The sequence below is a fragment of the Eurytemora carolleeae genome, unplaced genomic scaffold (assembly GCF_000591075.1).
Source record: "Eurytemora carolleeae unplaced genomic scaffold, Eaff_2.0 scaffold1323, whole genome shotgun sequence".
NCBI lineage: Eukaryota > Metazoa > Arthropoda > Copepoda > Calanoida > Temoridae > Eurytemora > Eurytemora carolleeae.
In genome coordinates, this window is record NW_019402128.1 from 44,962 (window position 1) to 65,458 (window position 20,497).

The 20,497-nt window shown below is 33.7% G+C and overlaps 1 protein-coding gene across 1 annotated transcript in view; it reads right to left on the bottom strand.

Annotated features, from left to right (window-relative positions):
- LOC111717931 (CCR4-NOT transcription complex subunit 1-like) overlaps positions 1-20,246 on the bottom strand; it is a gene marked incomplete at its 3' end in the record, with an annotated part of 65,186 nt that extends 44,940 nt beyond the window's left edge. Inside the window, 19 exon segments of the mRNA XM_023493401.1 lie at positions 857-931; positions 1,314-1,368; positions 1,718-1,794; positions 3,275-3,334; positions 4,958-5,041; positions 5,094-5,288; positions 5,905-5,968; positions 6,749-6,828; positions 7,329-7,400; positions 8,414-8,530; positions 9,356-9,448; positions 11,448-11,520; positions 12,561-12,671; positions 16,090-16,221; positions 16,863-16,996; positions 17,210-17,291; positions 17,921-18,045; positions 18,640-18,753; positions 19,923-20,246. Of these exon segments, the coding sequence (XP_023349169.1) occupies positions 857-931; positions 1,314-1,368; positions 1,718-1,794; positions 3,275-3,334; positions 4,958-5,041; positions 5,094-5,288; positions 5,905-5,968; positions 6,749-6,828; positions 7,329-7,400; positions 8,414-8,530; positions 9,356-9,448; positions 11,448-11,520; positions 12,561-12,671; positions 16,090-16,221; positions 16,863-16,996; positions 17,210-17,291; positions 17,921-18,045; positions 18,640-18,753; positions 19,923-19,970 (1,791 nt within the window).
- Between the last annotated feature and the right edge of the window lie 251 nt (positions 20,247-20,497).

Genomic DNA, 20,497 nt, shown 5'->3' on the forward strand with positions numbered 1-20,497 from the left:
TAAATCGGACATTGCAGGAATGGTCGCAAATCACGCTTATGCCAAATGTTTTGTTCAATAATAAAAACTTCCACCATAACATCGAACATTGAAATCAAACTTTATCATTAACATAGTTAGAAGAAGTAAACATTACTTCAAATAAACAAAAATCCAGGAAAAATAATAAAAAACTATTAACTTTATTTTAAAAAGAAATATCACAAATCAGAACTGTTGCAGTAACAACCGGAACCCCTTTTACAGAGAAATTTTAAAATCAAACTTTGTCTTTGACAACAAAACAAAGAACTAAAAATAGGAAGAAAAAATTTAAAAATCATTCATAACAATTTTTTAAAAACCAAGTATTACAAAGCAGAACTAAAATATGGAAATAAAATTATAAAAACCCGATTAAACAAATTATTTGAGACTGTCACTTTATGTTGACCGCGAATGACTGGTCTTTGAAAATGTTCAGTTGTACTTCAGCCGGTAAAATTGTACACTTAACAGCTGATTCGGGGTTACAATAAACATAGAACAGAGCTTCTTTTAAATGTCGTCTTCTGTCTGCAGAGTCAAATAATTTACCAAGTGTACGATATCATATTAGGTCGTTTATAGCTCTTAATTGCGATTTTCGGGACAAATCAATAAGATTTAAAAGATTAAATCATTTAAAAAAATTGAATAAGGCTAAATAAAAATAATGCATGCATAAAAAAAAATACTAGTTTCTTCGAGCATTAAGTGCATATTTGGACTTTAAAGCTTGGTAATAATCCGATATGATATGGAAGCTCTCGAAAGGCCTAGACGTCATATAAAGATATTACATTAATGGGCCCTGGACCACACAGCTAAACATTACCTTAAGGGGCCCTGGACCTTGAATCCCGGGAACTTTTCTCTGAAGAAATTTGAGGCATCCGGCAACAAAAAGTTCCTGCGTAAACCAACAGTCGCGTCGTAGAACTCAATTAAGAATGAATAAATTAAGTAAGTTGCCAATGCATGATTTGTTAACTAAATTTATCTTACATTTTTTGAACAAGCGTTTTTTATTCGTAAGATTACATCTACCATCAAAAACGCAGAAATTTTAGACTTAAATTATTTAATCTTACTGTGACCATTTTTTGGATCAATTGCTACATTTCTCAAACTCAAAAGGTCAGAAAGATTGATATCTTTGCGTGGATTTTGATCCCCTCCCCCCCCCCCCCTTACAAATCAAGCTATATGACTAGTTCAACTAATAAAATTCTGGACATCCCCCCCTCTCCCAATAATTTTAGAGATGATATAACGATGTGAGTCTGGTTTCCCTGATGTTCTCTAATCTTGTCTTGAATCCACTTCTCCAGGTTCAGATACTCACGTCTGTATTGAGATTAATAATAATCAGTATGTTACAGATTTGAATTGGCGGATTAAGTCGATTCAAATCGCAGATTTTTCCACAAGTTTATCCATAAAAATGGTAGATTTTTCACATCATTTGTAAACTTTTACCCCAAAATTGGTCGATTTATCCACTAAATTTGATCATTTTTACCCCCAAGTTGGCTTGATATCTCAGACCCAAGTCTAGACTGAAATTTTATAGTTTTAAAGCAACATTCCCCTCCCCCCTCCCAAAAAAAAATGGTAGATTTATCCACTAAATTTGAAAAAAAATTAAAAAGGAAGGGGGGGGGGGAAAGAGGGTAGGAATAGATTAATCAAATACCTTGAAGAAAGAATCGCAAGATCAATAACAAACTGGAAAGGTTGAGCATTCAGCATCAGATTCAAAGCTTTCAAGTCCTAAAATATATAAATATTCAGTGAACAATAAAGGCAAACTTTAACATTATACAGTTTTGAATTCTTTAAAGTTTTTTTTTAATTTGTTCTAAAAACTATCCGAGATGATTAACACCACAATATGCATGAGGTACGGTGGTAGGCTAGGGCGGCCCTGTAAAAATTGTTCAGAGGTGCACTTTTTCTTTTGAATAGATTATATATATATATGTAAATGAAAAATAAAAGGGGGTATAGGCTGAAAGCAAACATGCAAAATAATTTGATATTTGATTGTGTCCAACCATGACCTGCAGAAGTTGTAAGTTGACGATTCTACAAGGATTTCAAGACATGTCATTGAAGTGGAAGAAAATCACTTTTCTTCAAAAACATCACTTCAAAATGTTTATAGATTTCTTAAGTTGTTTAAACCATTAAGCATAGTATAAATCAAATAGAAAGTGAAAAACTAAAAAAAATGTTTTAATATTTGTCAGCGAGTTTTTTAACAAGGTTAGTGTATAGTAAAAAACCAGATTATTTTTCGACTAAACTTACATGAAAATAAAAATAGTTTTCAGCAATTTTTAAAACAAATTTAAATATTAAGTCTTATAAAGTAGTATCTGGGGTTTCCAAATTGATATTAAACAACATTCCAAGTCAAAAATTATGCATTTTATGAACATTTTAAAAGAACAAGTTCAAAATGTCCAAACACGTCATTAAATTATAAGAGAGTTACAATTTTCAAAAAACTCAAAAAACGGAGTTTTTTTAACTGTTCATTAATCGCCAATTTTTGAAGGTATTTCAAAAAGTAATGACATTTTAGAATAAGTATAAAATATAGAACATGAAAATAAATTTTTTTTTTTGTTCAGTTTTCAGGGTATGTTAGTGACCTGCAAGTGCGCATCAATAAAATCGATGATTTTGGGGCTAAAACTGCTTATAAAACTATGATTTTTCAAAATATTCAGTATAAGTTGGTTTTATCTTTTAGACCATTATCTGGGATTTCCAAAATGATATAAAACATTATTCTCAGTCAAAAACTTTGGATTTTATAAAAGTTTTAAGAAATATAATCAATAAAGTTCAAAAATGGCCAAAAAATCACGTTTTTTCCGACGGCACCGGAAAAAATGGTCAAAAATAAAAAATATTTTGGATTTTTCTTAGTTTCATATATATCTATTCAGAAGAAAAAGTGCACCTCTGAACATTTTTTACAGGGCCGCCCTATGGTAGGCGATTGTATCAATATAATGAGGATGACTTTTTTATTTAAGATTTGATAATTTACAAGCTTTTTTCGAACTACAAGTTTTTACGTAATAAAATAGAAGCTTTTATAATCGACAGCTTCTCTTTGTTTCCATACTTATGTGTATCATGCTGTTTAAAGGCTTGACATAAATCAAAATTGAAATAGAAAGTCATCTTCATTGTATTGATATAATCGCCTACCACCGTAGTGAAATAATATTAATACCTGAGCAATGTCTAGGATCCGACCCAGGCGGGATTGTTCACTCTCCCCCTCTACTCCGGACTAAGGAAACATTTTACCATCTCGAAACAATTTTTTTCCAAGAGTTAAAATATTAATAACAAAATGTTTAACCTAAGCGCAAAGTGAGATCGAAAATAATGAATATGGAAAAATTGTTGAGCTGGGCGCTACTAGGAACTACTAAATACATCAGAGAAGTAAATTCAAGGGTGACTGTTTTATTTACTAATTTATACCCAGTTTAACTAATTACCACTCTTCAATAAATCCAACCTTTGAAAAATTATCTAATTCATCCTTAATCTAATTTCACCAAGCTTGGTTTTGTTTCCAAATATGTCAAACTAATTCCCAATAATTCTTTTAAATTTCTGAATTCGCCTGACAAAACGAGTTTACATAGAGGGAACGGAAAACATTTTTATCCAACTTCGACAAGATAAAATTTTTATCAAGTTAAGGGATTTCATCCGAACCGAAAATACTGCAGTGTCATGAGTGTTTTTAAAATAGGTCTTATTTGCAGGTTATGGGATTAACTGAGGCCACATTTTCTACATCTTCAGCTAGGCTTAAGTAGCTTTTTGAGAAATTTAGAAGAGTGATTCCGGTTTTAAGTTGGAAAACTTGTGTTTCTAAACAAATTTAATTTACAGCTTAAACATTGTGGTCGGTAATATGTCACGCGTGGATTTTAGAATCCTAAAATCCTTCTTGTCAAATTAAATATACACAGAAGAGAAGATTTAAAATTCTTAGAACTTGACACAATCTGGCAAAATCTGGTGTTTTAACAATTCCGCCTTCTCAATCAAAGTAATGGGGATTAGTGGCTTCTTACAAATGTTGGAGTATCTAAAATTTTGATTTTCGTCAAAACTCTATTTAGATGTATAAATATCTTAGTAAGTAATTTAAGCATCAAAAGGTGGGGGGGGGGGGGGGAAAACCCCCAATAGGACCACTAAGAATGTTGTTACTTTACCACCCAAAAAATCATTAATTCGACGATTTAAAAAAAATTTGAGAAAACCACATTTTTAAGAAGGGGCTGGGGCCAATTTTTCAATTAAAAATATCACGAAAAGTTTATTTTATCCTTACTCAAACATAAGACATCAGGAAAATTTCCATTGTAAAGAGTTTGTTTTTAATCTTTGTGACAGAAACAATCTCAAGAACTGACGAGGGTCAACCCAGACCGAAATATATTTTCAATAAATGTGGAACTAACATATACTTTTTTTTACTCTACAGAGGTTTGGTACATCACCATCACCGAATTTTAAATAATTGTAAATATAGTTGGAGAAGGGAACAACGGTTAGGGTCGTTAATCGTTTTTAAAAAGATTTTATTTTTTTCTTATAACTATCGTTTTTGAAGACGAACCACTCGTTATAAGCATTCAAAAAATAGTTTTTGAAGACAATCGTTTTTTAAAAACGATCGTTCTTAACAAAAATTTTTGATAATGAATTAAGACAAAGACAATTAATTTCAATTTTAAAGAAATGAAAAACGCTTCGTCGTTTTCAAAACGGATCGATCGTTTTTCAAAATAGTGTAAACGATCCATCCCTAGCTACGATTGGGATGATTTTAAAATAAAAATAGTTTTTCTAGTAAATTTGAATAAAATACGATGAGAAGTTAATGTTCCTTGAGGTACCAGTCTGCCATACTCAGGATTAAAATAGGTTTGATCTGGATGCTCTGACTGTGCCAGGCATGGGTCAGGATCACCTACAAAAAAAATTACAAACTAACGAAATTATTCCCCCCCCCCCATTAAAACCTTCCTGGGGGAAGAAATGATTTGGAAAGACTTCGGGATTGTAAAATGGAAATTTGACTTATTTAAGATAGAGAAGGGTTTCTAGAGTCTAGTTACCTGGGGCTGGTGTCCTGTATCTGCTAGATAGAGAAGGGTTTCTATAAGATCCAAACTTCTCCAGGTTACAATCTCTTTGTTCTGGTAGTCAGGGTTGGTCTGGACGATTCAATCAGTCAGATATTTCACTTTCAGTTGAATTAAAACTTAAAAGGGAACAATTTTTTCCCACGTCTTCTTCCTTGGATTAAAATATAACAGGGATGTATATTTATAAATTACAATGATTTTTAGAACTGATTTTGGATGAATCGGGGGGAAAAGGGCAAGTAGTTTTCTCCAACCTTTTAGATATTTTCCCCCCAAATGTATTTTATTTTTTCCCCCTAAAAATCATTTATTTTAAAATGATTTTTCAAGAAAACATCACAAAAACAAAAATCAGATATTCTATAAACTTAACCAGGGGAGCTGAAAACAATCCAAACACCCTTTTAACATCTATCTGAATATTAAAGGAGAAGAAATTGTGGTTTTTCAGTCTCAAAACGTTTTTAATTCTGAAAATTTTCTTTTCTTGTCAGCAAAAATCCGCCTGTGGATTGTTGACGTCACTTAAATTTTAAAATAAGAAAATTTATTTCATCCTTGTTTAAATAACGGTTTAAAAGATACCGTTGTGAATCTGACATACCCTTTCTTAATGAATGTTCACATGAAATTACGTGGGCAGTCACTTTAAATGATTGTGTCATGAACATCTGACTGATTTTTCCTTGAGAATCTCCGTGGCTGAAGTATGATATTGCTGTTCAGCAAAACAGAAAACATCAGGATTCCTGGAAATATTAACAGTGTTAAAAATTATCAATTAACATCCGGGGCCTATTTAAACCGATATAGGAAGCAAGTTGACAAAATTGAACCACTTAGAAGCGGTGCACAAGAAGAGTGGTTCATATCAAATAGATTATCAAGTACAATAGGTGACAACAGAGAAATGAGCCAATTATACATGACGTCACAAGTGTCAAATATAACAAGTAAGACAACATTTTCTCCCATTAGTGGACTTGTTTTCCAAGATTAAATAAAAAGGTGTAAAAACAGAAAAGAAAGAACACACAATTGCACTTATTTCACTGTCAGAGAAGCACTTAATTATCATAATTTTGTCGGACACATAAAACTGTTGCCATCTATTGTACTTAATCTATTTCGTTTATATAAGTCTACGTAGTTCAACTGCCTGCTAGTCCCAGGATCTGCAACATGCTGGAGCCCTGGATCCGGATCCAAGTGGTAAAATATCAATAATTGACCAAGGCGAGAGAACAAATTAACCTCACAATCTCTTAATATTCAAGTTTTACAGCATATAAAGATTTTAAAAAAGAATGTTTAAGGTTCCTATAAAAGCTTCAGAAGTTTTTTTAAAAAATTATTTCGCTTGATTCGGGATCCGGATCCACATTCATATGTAATTAATCCTATGCATGAGAACTTTGTTCAGTCAAAAAAAAAATGTGTCGGCAGGTAATTATTAAATTAAACAATCTTATCACAAATTTAAAAATAGAATCGGAATATTTTTCTTACAATTCAAAAACTTAACTTACCTAAGAATTTGCTGGTAAAGGGATAGTTGACCTTCGGTGTTCTTCCAGTGCCTGTAGAAAAGATCCATCGGGAACGGTCCCTTCAAAAAACAAAATTAGAACAGTTCTAGAAGGATTTTTTTAAGGAAAAGTATTATCCTCAGATAAAATGAAGAAAAAAATAATTAAAACATTCAATTCCTAAGCTTTTTGTCTAACAAGGAAAACATAGGTTCCAAATATTTGAAATAATTCTGACTTAAAACAAAATTTAGATCTAAAAAGCTTATATTTAAATAAAAAGTAGTTTGTCTAGATAAATACAATAACTAAATATCTTGCTTACTAAAAGCGGTAAAAATAGCGCTTAAGACACAATATTTGAAAGAAATAAAAACGAACAAAGCCCCTCATATTTATTTTTCATTTATATTTCTTTTTTAATATGAAAAATGGTGGAGGAAAGGGGGGGAGGGGCAACCGGACAGTCGCCCATACCCGTGATCATGCACTTGGTGTGCCCCTCAAAAAAAATTGCACCCAGTGGTTACTTCACTTGGGTGGAACGGAGATATTATATCCTTTCGACTGAGTCAATTACCTGAAATCCTTGAGTTTTAAGACCAAGTTTTAAAGCCTTCAGAAGTAGGATCAATCCCGCTCGATCTTTTACCTAAAATAATCGATTTATAAAAAATCTAATTCTGCTTGATAAACTAGGAATTGATTTATCTTCACATTCCTACAGTTTATGAGTACCTGGACTAAACAGTGAGAGTAGTTTTATTAACAAATATTCAGAGTTTCGTGAATATTAAACAATTTTATATTAAAAAATATTTATGATATATTTACCACAAGTTCTAACATAGATTGACCACAAAGTTCTGATATATATTTACCACAAAGCTCTAACCTATTTACCAAAAAGTTCTAATATATCAACCACAAAGTTCTGATATTTTCACCACAAAGTTCTGATATATTTACCACGAAATTATAATATCGTTACTACGAAATTCTATTATATTTACCTCAGAGTTCTTATACATCAACCAAAAAGTTCTGATATATTTACCACAAAGTTTTGATATATCTACCACAAAGTTTTTATATATCAACCACAAAGTTCTTATATATCAACCACAAAGTTCTGATATATTTACCACAAAATTCTAACATATTAACAAAGTTCTGACATATTTACCACAAAGTTCTGATATATTTCAAATCAAATCAAATCACAAAGGGCGGGGATGACAATGGACTCCAGTAGTGGATTGGAGGTTCAAGTCCTTTCCGTGTCCTGGTTTTTCAGTCTGGACTTCTTTCTATATTTAAGAATAAGTTTCACCAACAGTTTACTGTAAGGCGCAAAGTTCCTTGCCACATGACCAAATTTGAGCCATGCCTCACTTTTGGACCTCCTCCATGCGAAATTTACCCCTTAATTGGGCAAAAATTGCATGGCTGAGGTCTCCCCAGCGAGTGTTTAGATCCAAATGTAAATTTGGAATAGCTAGAATTAAGCAGCGTAATATTTAAACTTGTTTAAGTTATGATATATTTACCACAAAGTTCTGATATATTAACCACAAAACTCAAATATATTTACCACAAAGTTTTGATATATTAAATTAACCACAAAATTCAAATATATTTACCAAAAAGTTCTAATATATTTACCACAAAGTTCTGATGATCTAGCTCGAAGATGATTTCCTTCCAGTTAATTGTATTGTGGAGTTCATGAATACTCTGCACAAACACTTCAACGTTCCAAGTCTTCTCAGTCTTTTCATTCTATACAAATATACAAATATACAAATATACAAATATACAAATATACAAATATACAAATATACAAATATACAAATATACAAATATACAAATATACAAATTTACAAATTTACAAATTTACAAATTTACAAATTTACAAATTCTTATCAAAACTCCGGGTTTTCAGCCTGATCTTTAACACACATTTATTTTTGGTTTTACTTTTCCCGTTAGTCCTCTGACAAAACGCGAAATTTAGTGGTTCTTTTTTAATATGGTTCCTCAGTTTTTGAAGACGACCAAATTGGAGCCTTGTCACCACTTTGACGTAGCACAATCAAAGAAGTAGTTTAACTCCGTAGACATAGTTCAACCACTTCTCTTGTGCGCCGGTTAAAGATGAAGTTTAACTGATCTACGTGGTTCAACGATTCAACGAAGTCTCGCTATTCATTTCATCTGGTCCCCCTCAAACCTACATTTTCTTCTTGTTTGAGGACATTTAATGTTCTTTTTAAATTACTGTCTTTGAGTATTAGAAAAATATTGGATGTTCCTTCAAGGCTACGAAATTCAACCATCCCATCCCCTAAAGTACTGATCCCTCAATTGTCTCTAAACACAAATATATGAAGCAACATTTTATTCTAGTACAATCCTAGCTTTTTGCTTCAGATCTAAATCCAGACATTTTTTGCACATTCAAAATAATAATAACAATTAAAAAATCCGCGAGTTTGTTCATTTTTGAAATCAGAATTGTTTTCACTTCTTCTGGGATGTTTCGGCGCGTACTGGATACAAGGAAACCAAATATAAATATTAGGATTAAATTAAGAACTGGTTTACCTTATCCCAGCTTGATCCTGAGTCAGGCCCAGAAAGTGGGATACTATTAGATTCATCTAGTCCGGTGTGGGTTCTAACCATCACTCCAATCACCTGACAAACAAACTCCTGTTATCCATTTTATTTGACAAAATATTTCTTCTTTGGTAGACACTGTTTCTCTCGCTCAAAACTAATCATAAGTTCGCCACCTTGTACGTTCCGTTCATGTTATGAAAAATATATTAATTACCAATGGATTATTTTCTTGTTAATGTATAATTTGTTTTAAAGACTGTATTATGAGATCTACGTTGTAAACCGCAATCCTGCGAATTGTATATCTCCTGCCACTTTAATATGACATGTTATTGTGCAATAAATATTACTTACTTACTTAGTTACTTAAAAAACATCGTAAACAAATTACGATGCTATGCGAAAGAAATTAAAGTTTGTTTTTTTTAGGGGGGGAGTAAATTTTTTAATTTTTTCGATTCTTTTTTTTTCGTTTCCAGCTAAAAATAATTGGTTTTCCATAATTCAGCAACAAAAAAACTGCTATACGCTTAAACAATTCTAATAACTGCTAGTAGCGAGTTACCACCGAAGAATGAGACTGTACACACTTTAAGCAGTATTTTTTTCAAATCCCTTTTACCCTGTAGCTGCTGAGCGCGTTCTTTTTTCCATTGACCATTGATAATTTCAGTTCTTACGTCGTTAAATAAAATCAGACTTTAATGGATGCCATACTCTCTGCACCCGGGACTCTTTAAGTGAATTTACTAAATCAAGAATGAAATGAGGAGTTGTAGCTAGCAAAGATCAATTTTACTTTTTCATATTTAAGGAAGTGACAGCGTATATATGATAGTTGAGCTGAGTGCTGTATTGAACGACTTCCGCGCCACCACCTGTAGGGCAGACGTGCCGTGGAACCACCTGTAGGGCAGACGTGACGTGGAACCACCTGCAGGGCAAACGTGCCGTGCAACCACCTGTAGGGCAAACGTGCCGTGCAACCACCTGCAGGGCAGACGTGCCGTGCAACCACCTGTAGGGCAGACGTTCCGTGGAACCACCTGCGAGGCAAACATGGCCGTGCAACCACCTGTAGGGCAAACTTGCAATGCAACCACCTGAAGGGCAGACGTGCCAACATGTTATTGTGCAATAAATATTACTTACTTACTTAGTTACTTAAAAAACATCGTAAACAAATTACGATGCTATGCGAAAGAAATTAAAGTTTGTTTTTTTTAGGGGGGGAGTAAATTTTTTAATTTTTTCGATTCTTTTTTTTTCGTTTCCAGCTAAAAATAATTGGTTTTCCATAATTCAGCAACAAAAAAACTGCTATACGCTTAAACAATTCTAATAACTGCTAGTAGCGAGTTACCACCGAAGAATGAGACTGTACACACTTTAAGCAGTATTTTTTTCAAATCCCTTTTACCCTGTAGCTGCTGAGCGCGTTCTTTTTTCCATTGACCATTGATAATTTCAGTTCTTACGTCGTTAAATAAAATCAGACTTTAATGGATGCCATACTCTCTGCACCCGGGACTCTTTAAGTGAATTTACTAAATCAAGAATGAAATGAGGAGTTGTAGCTAGCAAAGATCAATTTTACTTTTTCATATTTAAGGAAGTGACAGCGTATATATGATAGTTGAGCTGAGTGCTGTATTGAACGACTTCCGCGCCACCACCTGTAGGGCAGACGTGCCGTGGAACCACCTGTAGGGCAGACGTGACGTGGAACCACCTGCAGGGCAAACGTGCCGTGCAACCACCTGTAGGGCAAACGTGCCGTGCAACCACCTGCAGGGCAGACGTGCCGTGCAACCACCTGTAGGGCAACCGTGCCGTGCAACCACCTGCGGGCAAACGTGTCGTGCCACCACCTGCAGGGCAGGAGGGTGCTGAGGAGGATTTTAAAGATCGAATTTTTGCTCTTGCTTAACAACTTTAAACCGTAAAAACGAGTTATAGGTCTCAATTGAATCCGGAAAAAGTGCGCAACCATACTGCACCCTCAGGTCAGCTAACCTGTCTCATAGTTTGTGGGTAACCCTTTAGTGAGTACATGATAAACAATGATCATTACCTTGGCTATGGTAGCGGCTCCACACAGATCTCGTCCTTGGAACTTATGGAGGCTTGCTCGACATTCTTGCACACTAAATAATTTATCTTTAAAAAATAGTAAGTAACCTTAAAGAAGTACAAAACTCTATATTATTAGAAGAACGACCATATTATAATAATAATAATAATAATAGTCACTGTCAATCTATTATACATACTATTATACATTTTCATAGTTCTTTTTTTAACTAAAGATTCAAGCAAAAAATCTCCCAAAAAACCTTAACTGAACTTCGTTTTTTTTCTTCAAAATACCTAAAATGAACTAATCCGCTTTTTTTTTCAAAATACCAAAAATGAACTAATCAGCTTTTTTAAGTGACCCTCCTTTCAATAAGTGACGTGCTCGGCTAACAAAGGTAACAGCTTTGACTAGAGAAAAATTATGAAAACATTATTTTTTTATCAAAAAAAAAAGAAAGAATATTTACAGGAAACTAAAAATTTATCTCTATTCTTCAAGGGAGTAAATATCATTTTAAAAACAGAAAAACCAAAATCTTTGTAATGAATTTAAATATTCTATTTTCACTAAGCAGATACAAATAAAGCGTTTTTGTATACCTTTCAGTTGGAAAAGAAGTATAAAATGTCGTCCTTTTCATGAGATATATTTTAAAATTACATTTTTCAAACTTTATGTGATCATAGCTTAAATTTGAGCTTTTTCTTCGACGATTTAAATAGAAAAAGACGACATTTTAAATATCTTTTTAAATTCTAAATGAGGTCTCACAAACAAAATTTAAATATTACGTGAACAAAAAACTGAAAAACTAAGAAATAATCGTCTAGGTTTTATCTTTACTTAACGTAAGAAATGTCGGCAGGGATTTTGTGATTTGCATTTGTTGCAAAAACCTCAAAAATATTTTGGAAAATTTTTAAAGAAATAATTCAGTTTTAAATTACAGAATTCTCAGCGATAAATTCATAAAAAACAGAAGACAACGAGAATTGCTTTGTCTTCTGGTTTACAATGTAAATAATATATTAAAATTTTCAGCGCAAGGTATACAATATACATTTTTGGAGCTTACGTAGGGTACAAGGTATACAATATACATTATACCTGGAAGTGAAGTGGTAACCCATCTCTAGAACTAGGTCAGGAAGTGCTCCCTCTAGGAGACTGTTTCCTCCTTTCCCCGCCATTAGAACTTCTTCTTTTTTTACTGTTAACCTTTAACCACATTAAAATACATTAAATGACATTAAAATATTAAAAGGGTAAGACCGTAAGAATCAGGAAAGGATCTAAACTCCATCTTGGGAGACGAGAATTAAGAATGTTCTTGCTATGAATACATATATTGGGATTGTACATTGATCTCCCATTTTATACAGAACTACGGATTAATTCATTCGATATCCCGTGATGGTTGTACCCTGCAGGGATTCATATTAGTGTCCACATTGGATTAATCGACTATCGAGATCAAGGGTTTCAGATCAATAATTCGCGGTACGCGACATTTTTGAACTAAAAACTATTTTAAATGGGTTGTTTTGAGATTAAGAACAGAACCTTCAATGATGTTACTTGTCACACTGCTGAAAATGGACCATCAGGTTTCAATTGAAAACACCTAAATTTTTTCTTTGAATTATGTTTATATGCAGGCTACTGAGCTATATTCTCAATTTTCAGAAAATGCCACCTAGGGAATTTTGAGCAAATCAATTTTTAAGAAATTGTAGAAATCGAGTGCATTCACAGGTCTTAAATTAAACAAAAATTTAATTTCAAGACTTTAATCTGCTTCTTCTGGGGTTTTTGACGATATTTTTTTAACAGTATATGACATGGTCTCCAAATTTTATTTTTCTTGTAGCAAAAAATCGAAACCCTAAGTCAACTACCTGACTGTCAAAATGTGGCCCTTAAAAGTTTTTTTTTGATGTAATTTTTACTTATTTTACTTCAAAAAGTCTTTTTCAGGCAGTAATTGGGCAATTATACAATTCACTTAAGGATTTGATTTTTTTTGTTAAACATGTCTTATGATTGCTAAGGAAAATTGACAAAATTTGGGGACCCTGCCATCAACGGTTCTAAAATTATCACAAAAAAAATAATCTTGATTAATCTTTGAACCTACAGTTACGATTGAGTTTAGACCAGGGGTGTATATAATTCCATATTTTTGATTCTTCCCCCCCCCCCTCTAAATTTTATTTGAATTCCTTCCACAAACTCGACAACTCAAAAGACATAGATTAAACTCTTCTTAGATTTATTATAATATCATCTGAAGAAAATTTCTTATTCTTACTTAATTAAACAGTAAAAAAGTCTACAGGGACATGAAACTGATTTTCTTGGTTCTTCCGTAGCTGTCCAAGAGTTGCAGACAGATCTGCAAACTTCAGTTTGGAGTACTGTCTGGAAAGTCTGGCGTTGTCCAACTTTCTTTCAAAGGTCATCTCCTTCATAAACTCATCCCTGATTTCAGGGATGATTTTTTTCTTTAGGATATGAAGAGGAGGAGCATTAAAAGCTATGATAAGCTCTCTTGAGAAAAAAGCTTGATGTTTCTTCCTTTATTAACTAGTATTCATGAGGGATCCAACACTTTCACAATAGGCTTCAGTATATGATTTTATATTAAAGGGAGTGACCGGCTATGTAAGGTAGTTGAACTGAGGACTCAATTTTAAGTTTCTATTATCTCATTATTCTAGTTTCTTGTTATTCACAAAGATGTTCGCAGATTTTCTATAACTATTATTGAAAAGACGACATTTAAAGAATTTGAAGAAATCTGCTAATAAATTCAAAGAAAATTAGAAATTCAATGTAATAATGAAATAATCGATTTTAGCATTGATTTATTGACAAATTTCTTTTGTGAAATATGTTCCTAGCCGGCGCCGTGACAAACTCCTGAAAGACAAACTCCTGAAAGACAAACTCCGGAAAGACAAACTCCTGAAAAGACAAACTCCTGAAAGACAAACTCCTGACGAGACAAACTCCTGACGAGACAAACTCCTGAAAGACAAACTCCTGAAATTATGAAATTTTTCTCTGAATGAAATTTGATAAAATTCATAAACTTTAGAAGAAAAATCCGCAAATATCCTAGAAAAAATTCTCAATCTTTAGTAATTTGAATATGCTTCAAGCAGCAATGTATTACAATATTCAAAATAACCAGCAAATTTATTATCATTTATTTTTTATTATTTAGGGTTAGGTTAGGTAAATATAAATTGTGAAACATTTTTTTAAATTTGATATTATGGAGTTTGTATTTTTGAAGTTTTTATTTTCAGGAGTTTGTCTCGTCAGGAGTTTGTCTCGTCAGGAGTTTGTCTTTCAGGAGTTTGTCTTTTCAGGAGTTTGTCTTTCAGGAGTTTGTCTTTTCAGGAGTTTGTCTTTCCGGAGTTTGTCTTTCAGGAGTTTGTCACGGCGCCTTCCTAGCCATCTATTTAGATTACTGTATAATATTTACTTTATTTTTCGTTGTCGTTATTTAATAATTTAAAAAAAACTAATTCTGAAAGCGTATCCACCCCCAAATCAGGAGTTTTTAACGTCGAATTTGCGCTCAAACTCAGGATTTACAGATCTTTAAAAAGTGAAATATGTCTCAAATGAATCCTACAGAAGTTTTCGACAACACTGCATACTCAGTTCAATTACCTTACATAGTCGGTCACTCCTTTTAACATGTTCGAACAGGTCAAAGAATCTAGACTCTGCTGACAAACTCTGCCTATAATAATTCTTTTGGAACAGTTGATATAACACTTCCAAGGACTGCTGATCAGAATTTTGTAATGTCAGGAATTGACTGTATGTCTGTAGAAGGCTATCCTGAACTTCAAACTTGTCCTGAAGTTTGTCTTCAAACTTCTCCTGAAGTTTGTCTTCTATCAGATTTTCAACCAGCTCCTCTAGATGTACTCTGGCACTTGTTTCTAGCATGTCTTTACTGATGTTTTCAGCCCACTCTGTTCTATGAAAAGCCTCTACAGAAGCCTTTACAAGTGAAGTAGGTTTCCCTTCTCCTTCCCTTCTCCTTCCCTTCTTCTTCCCTTCCCCTTTCCTTCCCCTTCACCTTCCCCTCTTTTGTGACCTTTGATTTCTTTCCCCCCCCCAAGGGGGGGTGGGGAGTAAATGGAATTATATACACCCCTGGTTTAGACTTAAAAATGCACTTGATTTTTACAAATTCTTTAAAATGGATTTAATTAAAATTCCCTAGGTGGGATTTTCTGAAAATTTAGATTATAACTCAGAAGCCTGCATACTAATATATTCCGAAGAAAAATTAGGTAATTTGACTTGAAACCTGATGGTACATTTTCAGCAGTGTGTTGTACTATATTGAATATTTTCAAATAGATCCAAATTTATTTGGATGTTTACAGGGTTTATTTCGCCCAGTTTATAGAAAATTTAACGATTTTTGTTGAGCATAACTCACTTAGAAGGGGAGGGGGGAAGGGAAGGTGCCATTTTTTTTAGAGTTTCAGATATTCCTATTCAAACAAAAAAAATGTTATACAACGCCAATCACACTTTTTTGGAATCACCCTTTAGTTTTTACCCGCGTAACAATTATCCTTTAAATATTCCCTGCTCGTTCTACCTGAGAAGAGGTTTGAGAACAAGAGGAACTGAATCCTTGAAGTGAGACTTGATCAAATCAACCAGCTCAATCAACCAGGATTGTGGAAGATCAAGCTCAGGGAAACTAACAAGAACCTCGTGCAGTAGCTCACTAAAAATAATACAACTAATAATATAATAAAATGAAATAATAACCTAATAATGATAAAAATAATATTGTTTAATTATTTGTGGATTGAAATTTTATTATTTTTTTTTATTTTTGACAGATATTAAAATTGAAAAATGTTATTAAGTTTAAATATAAAGAAGCAAAGATGTTCTCTTCAGGNAATTTGAGGGGTGCAAGTTGAATTTTTCCAACGCAAGGGGGGAGGGGGTAAATAGAAACCATTGATGAAAGCAAAAAAAGAACTTTATTGAGAAATTCTCCTTAATTTGAGAATTGTTTGAGAAAGCAGAATCAAGACAACAGAATTCCAACATTAATACAATCAAAACCCAGAAGTGTATATTTTTTTAATGATTTTTGATGATCTGGGAGAAAAAATGAAAAATTAGAAGAAAAAAGAGCAAACTTTTTTCTGATATCTTATTTCATTCTTTTTATTTCAAAATTTACTTGTTTTCCCCTACAACTCGTTTATTTTCTCAAAATCATTGTATAAAACCCTTTAAAAAATTCAAAAAGGGGGAAAACGATTTTCAAGAAAATATCCACTCCTGGAAAAACAAAAGATGGTTGATTTATTTTGATGTACCCAACCTAATTATTTATTTGATTTTATATACCTGTAATCCTCTAGCTGTGTGTTCTTGATGGATGATATAAGATCAGTTAACTTGTTCTGAAGGAGTTTAGTGCTCTGTAGTTTTAACTCCTGAGATACTAATCTCCGAGATACGCCTAGGCACAGGGCAACCTCCTGCAACAATAACGTCTGATGATTGGCATCAAATTTAATTTTGAGCACAGAAGGCATATGTATAGCTGTGGGCGACGTTCCTAGGGAGCCGATCGTTCTTTCCAAAAAATTAGGAACACACCCAGCTCAAGGCTGGCCATCGTTCCATGGAAATGATGATCAAGGAAATACATACCCTTGAAGAATATTGATTTAACTGAATTTAGATGTAACCTGTATAGGGGTTAGCTTAAGTGCTGTAAGTAGCTGCTGGAAGGAAGGAGGGGAACCAGTTCCAACTGGATTCTCGTAACACCTGAAACAAAACAAAGATTTTTCTAAAAAATTGTGTTATCATTCGGAAACATAACAACATGAATAAACAAGGTGAAAGTATGAAAAAATAAAGAAAAAATAGTGAGAAACACGAATTAAAGATCACATAACCAACAAGTCAAAATAAGAAGACAGGCAATAACAAAAAAAATATTTTATAAATAAAAGAAAAATTTAAGAACAGTCTAACAAAAAAAAAGATAGAAAGAGGAATACCTATGGTTAAAAAAAGGAACGAGTGGAAAGAAGTTCACGAACTAATTCGGTCAATCTTCGCACATAATGCAAGGGGCAATTAAAGTTATCAGTGGTCCTTTATTTTAAGAGCGACATGCCCGATTTACAACGGTGGGTCCTTTAAACCTCTATTTAAGAAACAATGAAGAAAATCTTTGTATATCGTCTAAAATAAACAAATTTCTTGTCCCCGCAGCCTTAAGTCACATTTTAGAATAACCCCATTTGGGAATAAAAGTTAATTTTCATTAATCTCTGAGCAGACAACAGTTAAAATGGTTCTGCTAGAAATGGAGGGTCATCACTTGAAATTGCGTCTACTTTCCCTTTAAGAATAGAAAAATAAGATGGGCCCGTAGCGCCCTGACTAACCAGGCTAGAAGAGAAGGAAGACTGCTGCTCCAGTTTAAACCTTCTATCTGGTCTAGTAGTAGCTGTACATGTACACTCTCTCCGCCTCCTTTCACAGGACTTGATCCAGCTTTCCTCACAGGAACCTTAATATAAATTTAATAAATAGTGAGACGTAGTTGAACTACACAGACCGAATTGAACCACGTCTCTTCAATTTGACCCAGAGAACACTTCTTATCAGCTTGAACTGACGCAGCTAAATCACTTCTTAATATCCATTAAAATTGGTCTTGAGCTGGGAACTCTTGAATTGTGGATTTCGAGATCAATGTTTTATATTGATTTTTTGTTAATCTGCAGATTAATTTTTATTCGTCGTCTAGCATGGTAAATTGGTAATCGTACCCAGTTATGGGTTAAAGCGAGCTTTGATTAGGGGAGGAATAACTAAAATGAAGATATGAAAAGCAAGGTTAATTAAAAGTGTCCGAGGTGGATATAAAGATCAAAAGACCGGGATTATTAGTATCCAACAGAAAATTTCTAAGCTTAGCTGATGAAGGCTCCTCGGAAAATTCATGGTTAAATAGAACACATTAGACTGGTTTTTGAAGAAATGGGGGGGGGGGGGTTCAATAGAACACATTAAACTGGTTTTTGAAGATATGGGGGGGGGGGGGTTAAATTATTCAAATCGAAGCTTTAAGCATAATTATAAATATTAATTACGAATCTACCTTGGGTAAGAGAATACGAACAAGATGTTTTCGTATTTCAGATCCGTAAACAGAAACAAGTTTGTTGGTTTCTTGAAGGCTCTTCTCGTAGTTCTTCTTTGTTAGTGTATGCACCTAAATAATAGTCTTATCAATTTATGTAAATAAATCAGTTAAGGAACATAACAGGCTTTTACGGGAATTTGTCCTGTGGGCTACCTAAAAAAAACCGCGATCCAGGATATAAGCTAGCTTATAATCGAAAAAACCCAGCTTTTAGACACTGAAGTGATAATTTTTAGGGGTGTACATTTACAAACATTACAGGAAAAACTGGAATAAAAATGAAAAAAAAAAATTTAAAAAAAGGTTGCAGAAATTGGGTCCGTCCTAGTATAAGATTTTAGGACCCCCCTTCCCTCCTATCAATTTTGTACACGACCACTTAATTTACACCAAATTGTTACTATTTTATTAATATCTTAGCGTTAGGTTAGATTAAGACAGTTTCTGGGCTAAGCGCTGGGGCTAGGACAGGGGGCCGAGCGCTGCGTCTAGGATAGGCTAGGGGACTAAGCGCCGCGGCTAGGACAGGCTAGGGGGCCGGCCGATGGGGCCACATTATCAGTTATATCCATCTGTTACATAATAGATCCATGTACAAAATAGTAAGAAATCTAAGAAATTATAATGACGGGGCATAGGGTGCAATAATTTATGGCATTTTCTTAGTTTTGGGGTCTGTCCTAGTGAACGATTTTTTCAAAAAGGGGGAAAACNCTTTTTAAAGAAAAAAAAATAATAAATTAACCATTTCATTTTTCAGTTTGCCCCCAGCCTTGTGTTCCTCAACCTAGCTCTCAGTCAACTGAAATTAGGTAAACTCACTAATTCACTTTATGTCAAACTTTGTAATTCAAATGTTAGACGTACATTTTTGTCCACTTTTTTTAGGGGGGGGGGGTCCAAAAATCTTTCTCTAGGAATATACCTAGTTTTGTAGTGCATCTCTTAATAAAGTATAGCAAGTTAATTTTTTTAATTAATAGACAGTAGATGAAATTTACGACAGAAAAAGACAGGAAACGACCTACCAGAATCTATACACATATATCCAGTTTCACTTTTTTTAAAGAAAACTAACTAATAAAAAGAAGAAAAATTAGTAGAAATAGGTATATTCCTAAAGAACAATCCCCCTTATAGGTGAAAGTACCACATCAGGGCGACCGGCAGCGGTTATAATAAGCAGACAGAACTATTCATAAATTTAATCATCTTGTAGGCCGAACCAATTAACTTACCAGATAATTAACTTGAGATAGAGCAAAGGCAGGGGAGTCTAGGTTCATAATTCCATGGAACTAGCGAGGGTCGCTCCAAGCTTGCTTGAAGCGTGTGAAGCCACCGAAGAAAAAAGCGCGTGAGCGCACTCACCCCTGTGCGGTGTGCACCTAATCACTAGATTTTTATGATCACTGTATGCTTTAAAACAAATCTTGTTCTTAGGAAAAGACTGAAAATGGGTTAATTCTTTCATTAACTCACATTTTCGGAACCGCTTCGATTGTTAGTAATTTAAACATGGCGGATTCTGGGTCGCTATTGTTCAACTCATTCACGCAGCAATCAGCTGATTACCCGGCCTTGGCTTTACACGGACTAACGGTTCCTGCCGCGTAGAACATTTAACAAACTTTTAGATTTTAGTTTTCCAGTAAGAGAGAAATTTAGTCTCAGTGACTGAAAATGATCATAATCATATCCTATCGAAATCACTTGTGGTTCAATAAGCGGAAGGGTGGAAATCCCCATGGAAATGGGAGGGTAAGGGGACGGAAAAAGAATACAGGGGCACCTGTGCGAAGGAGGGGGTGCA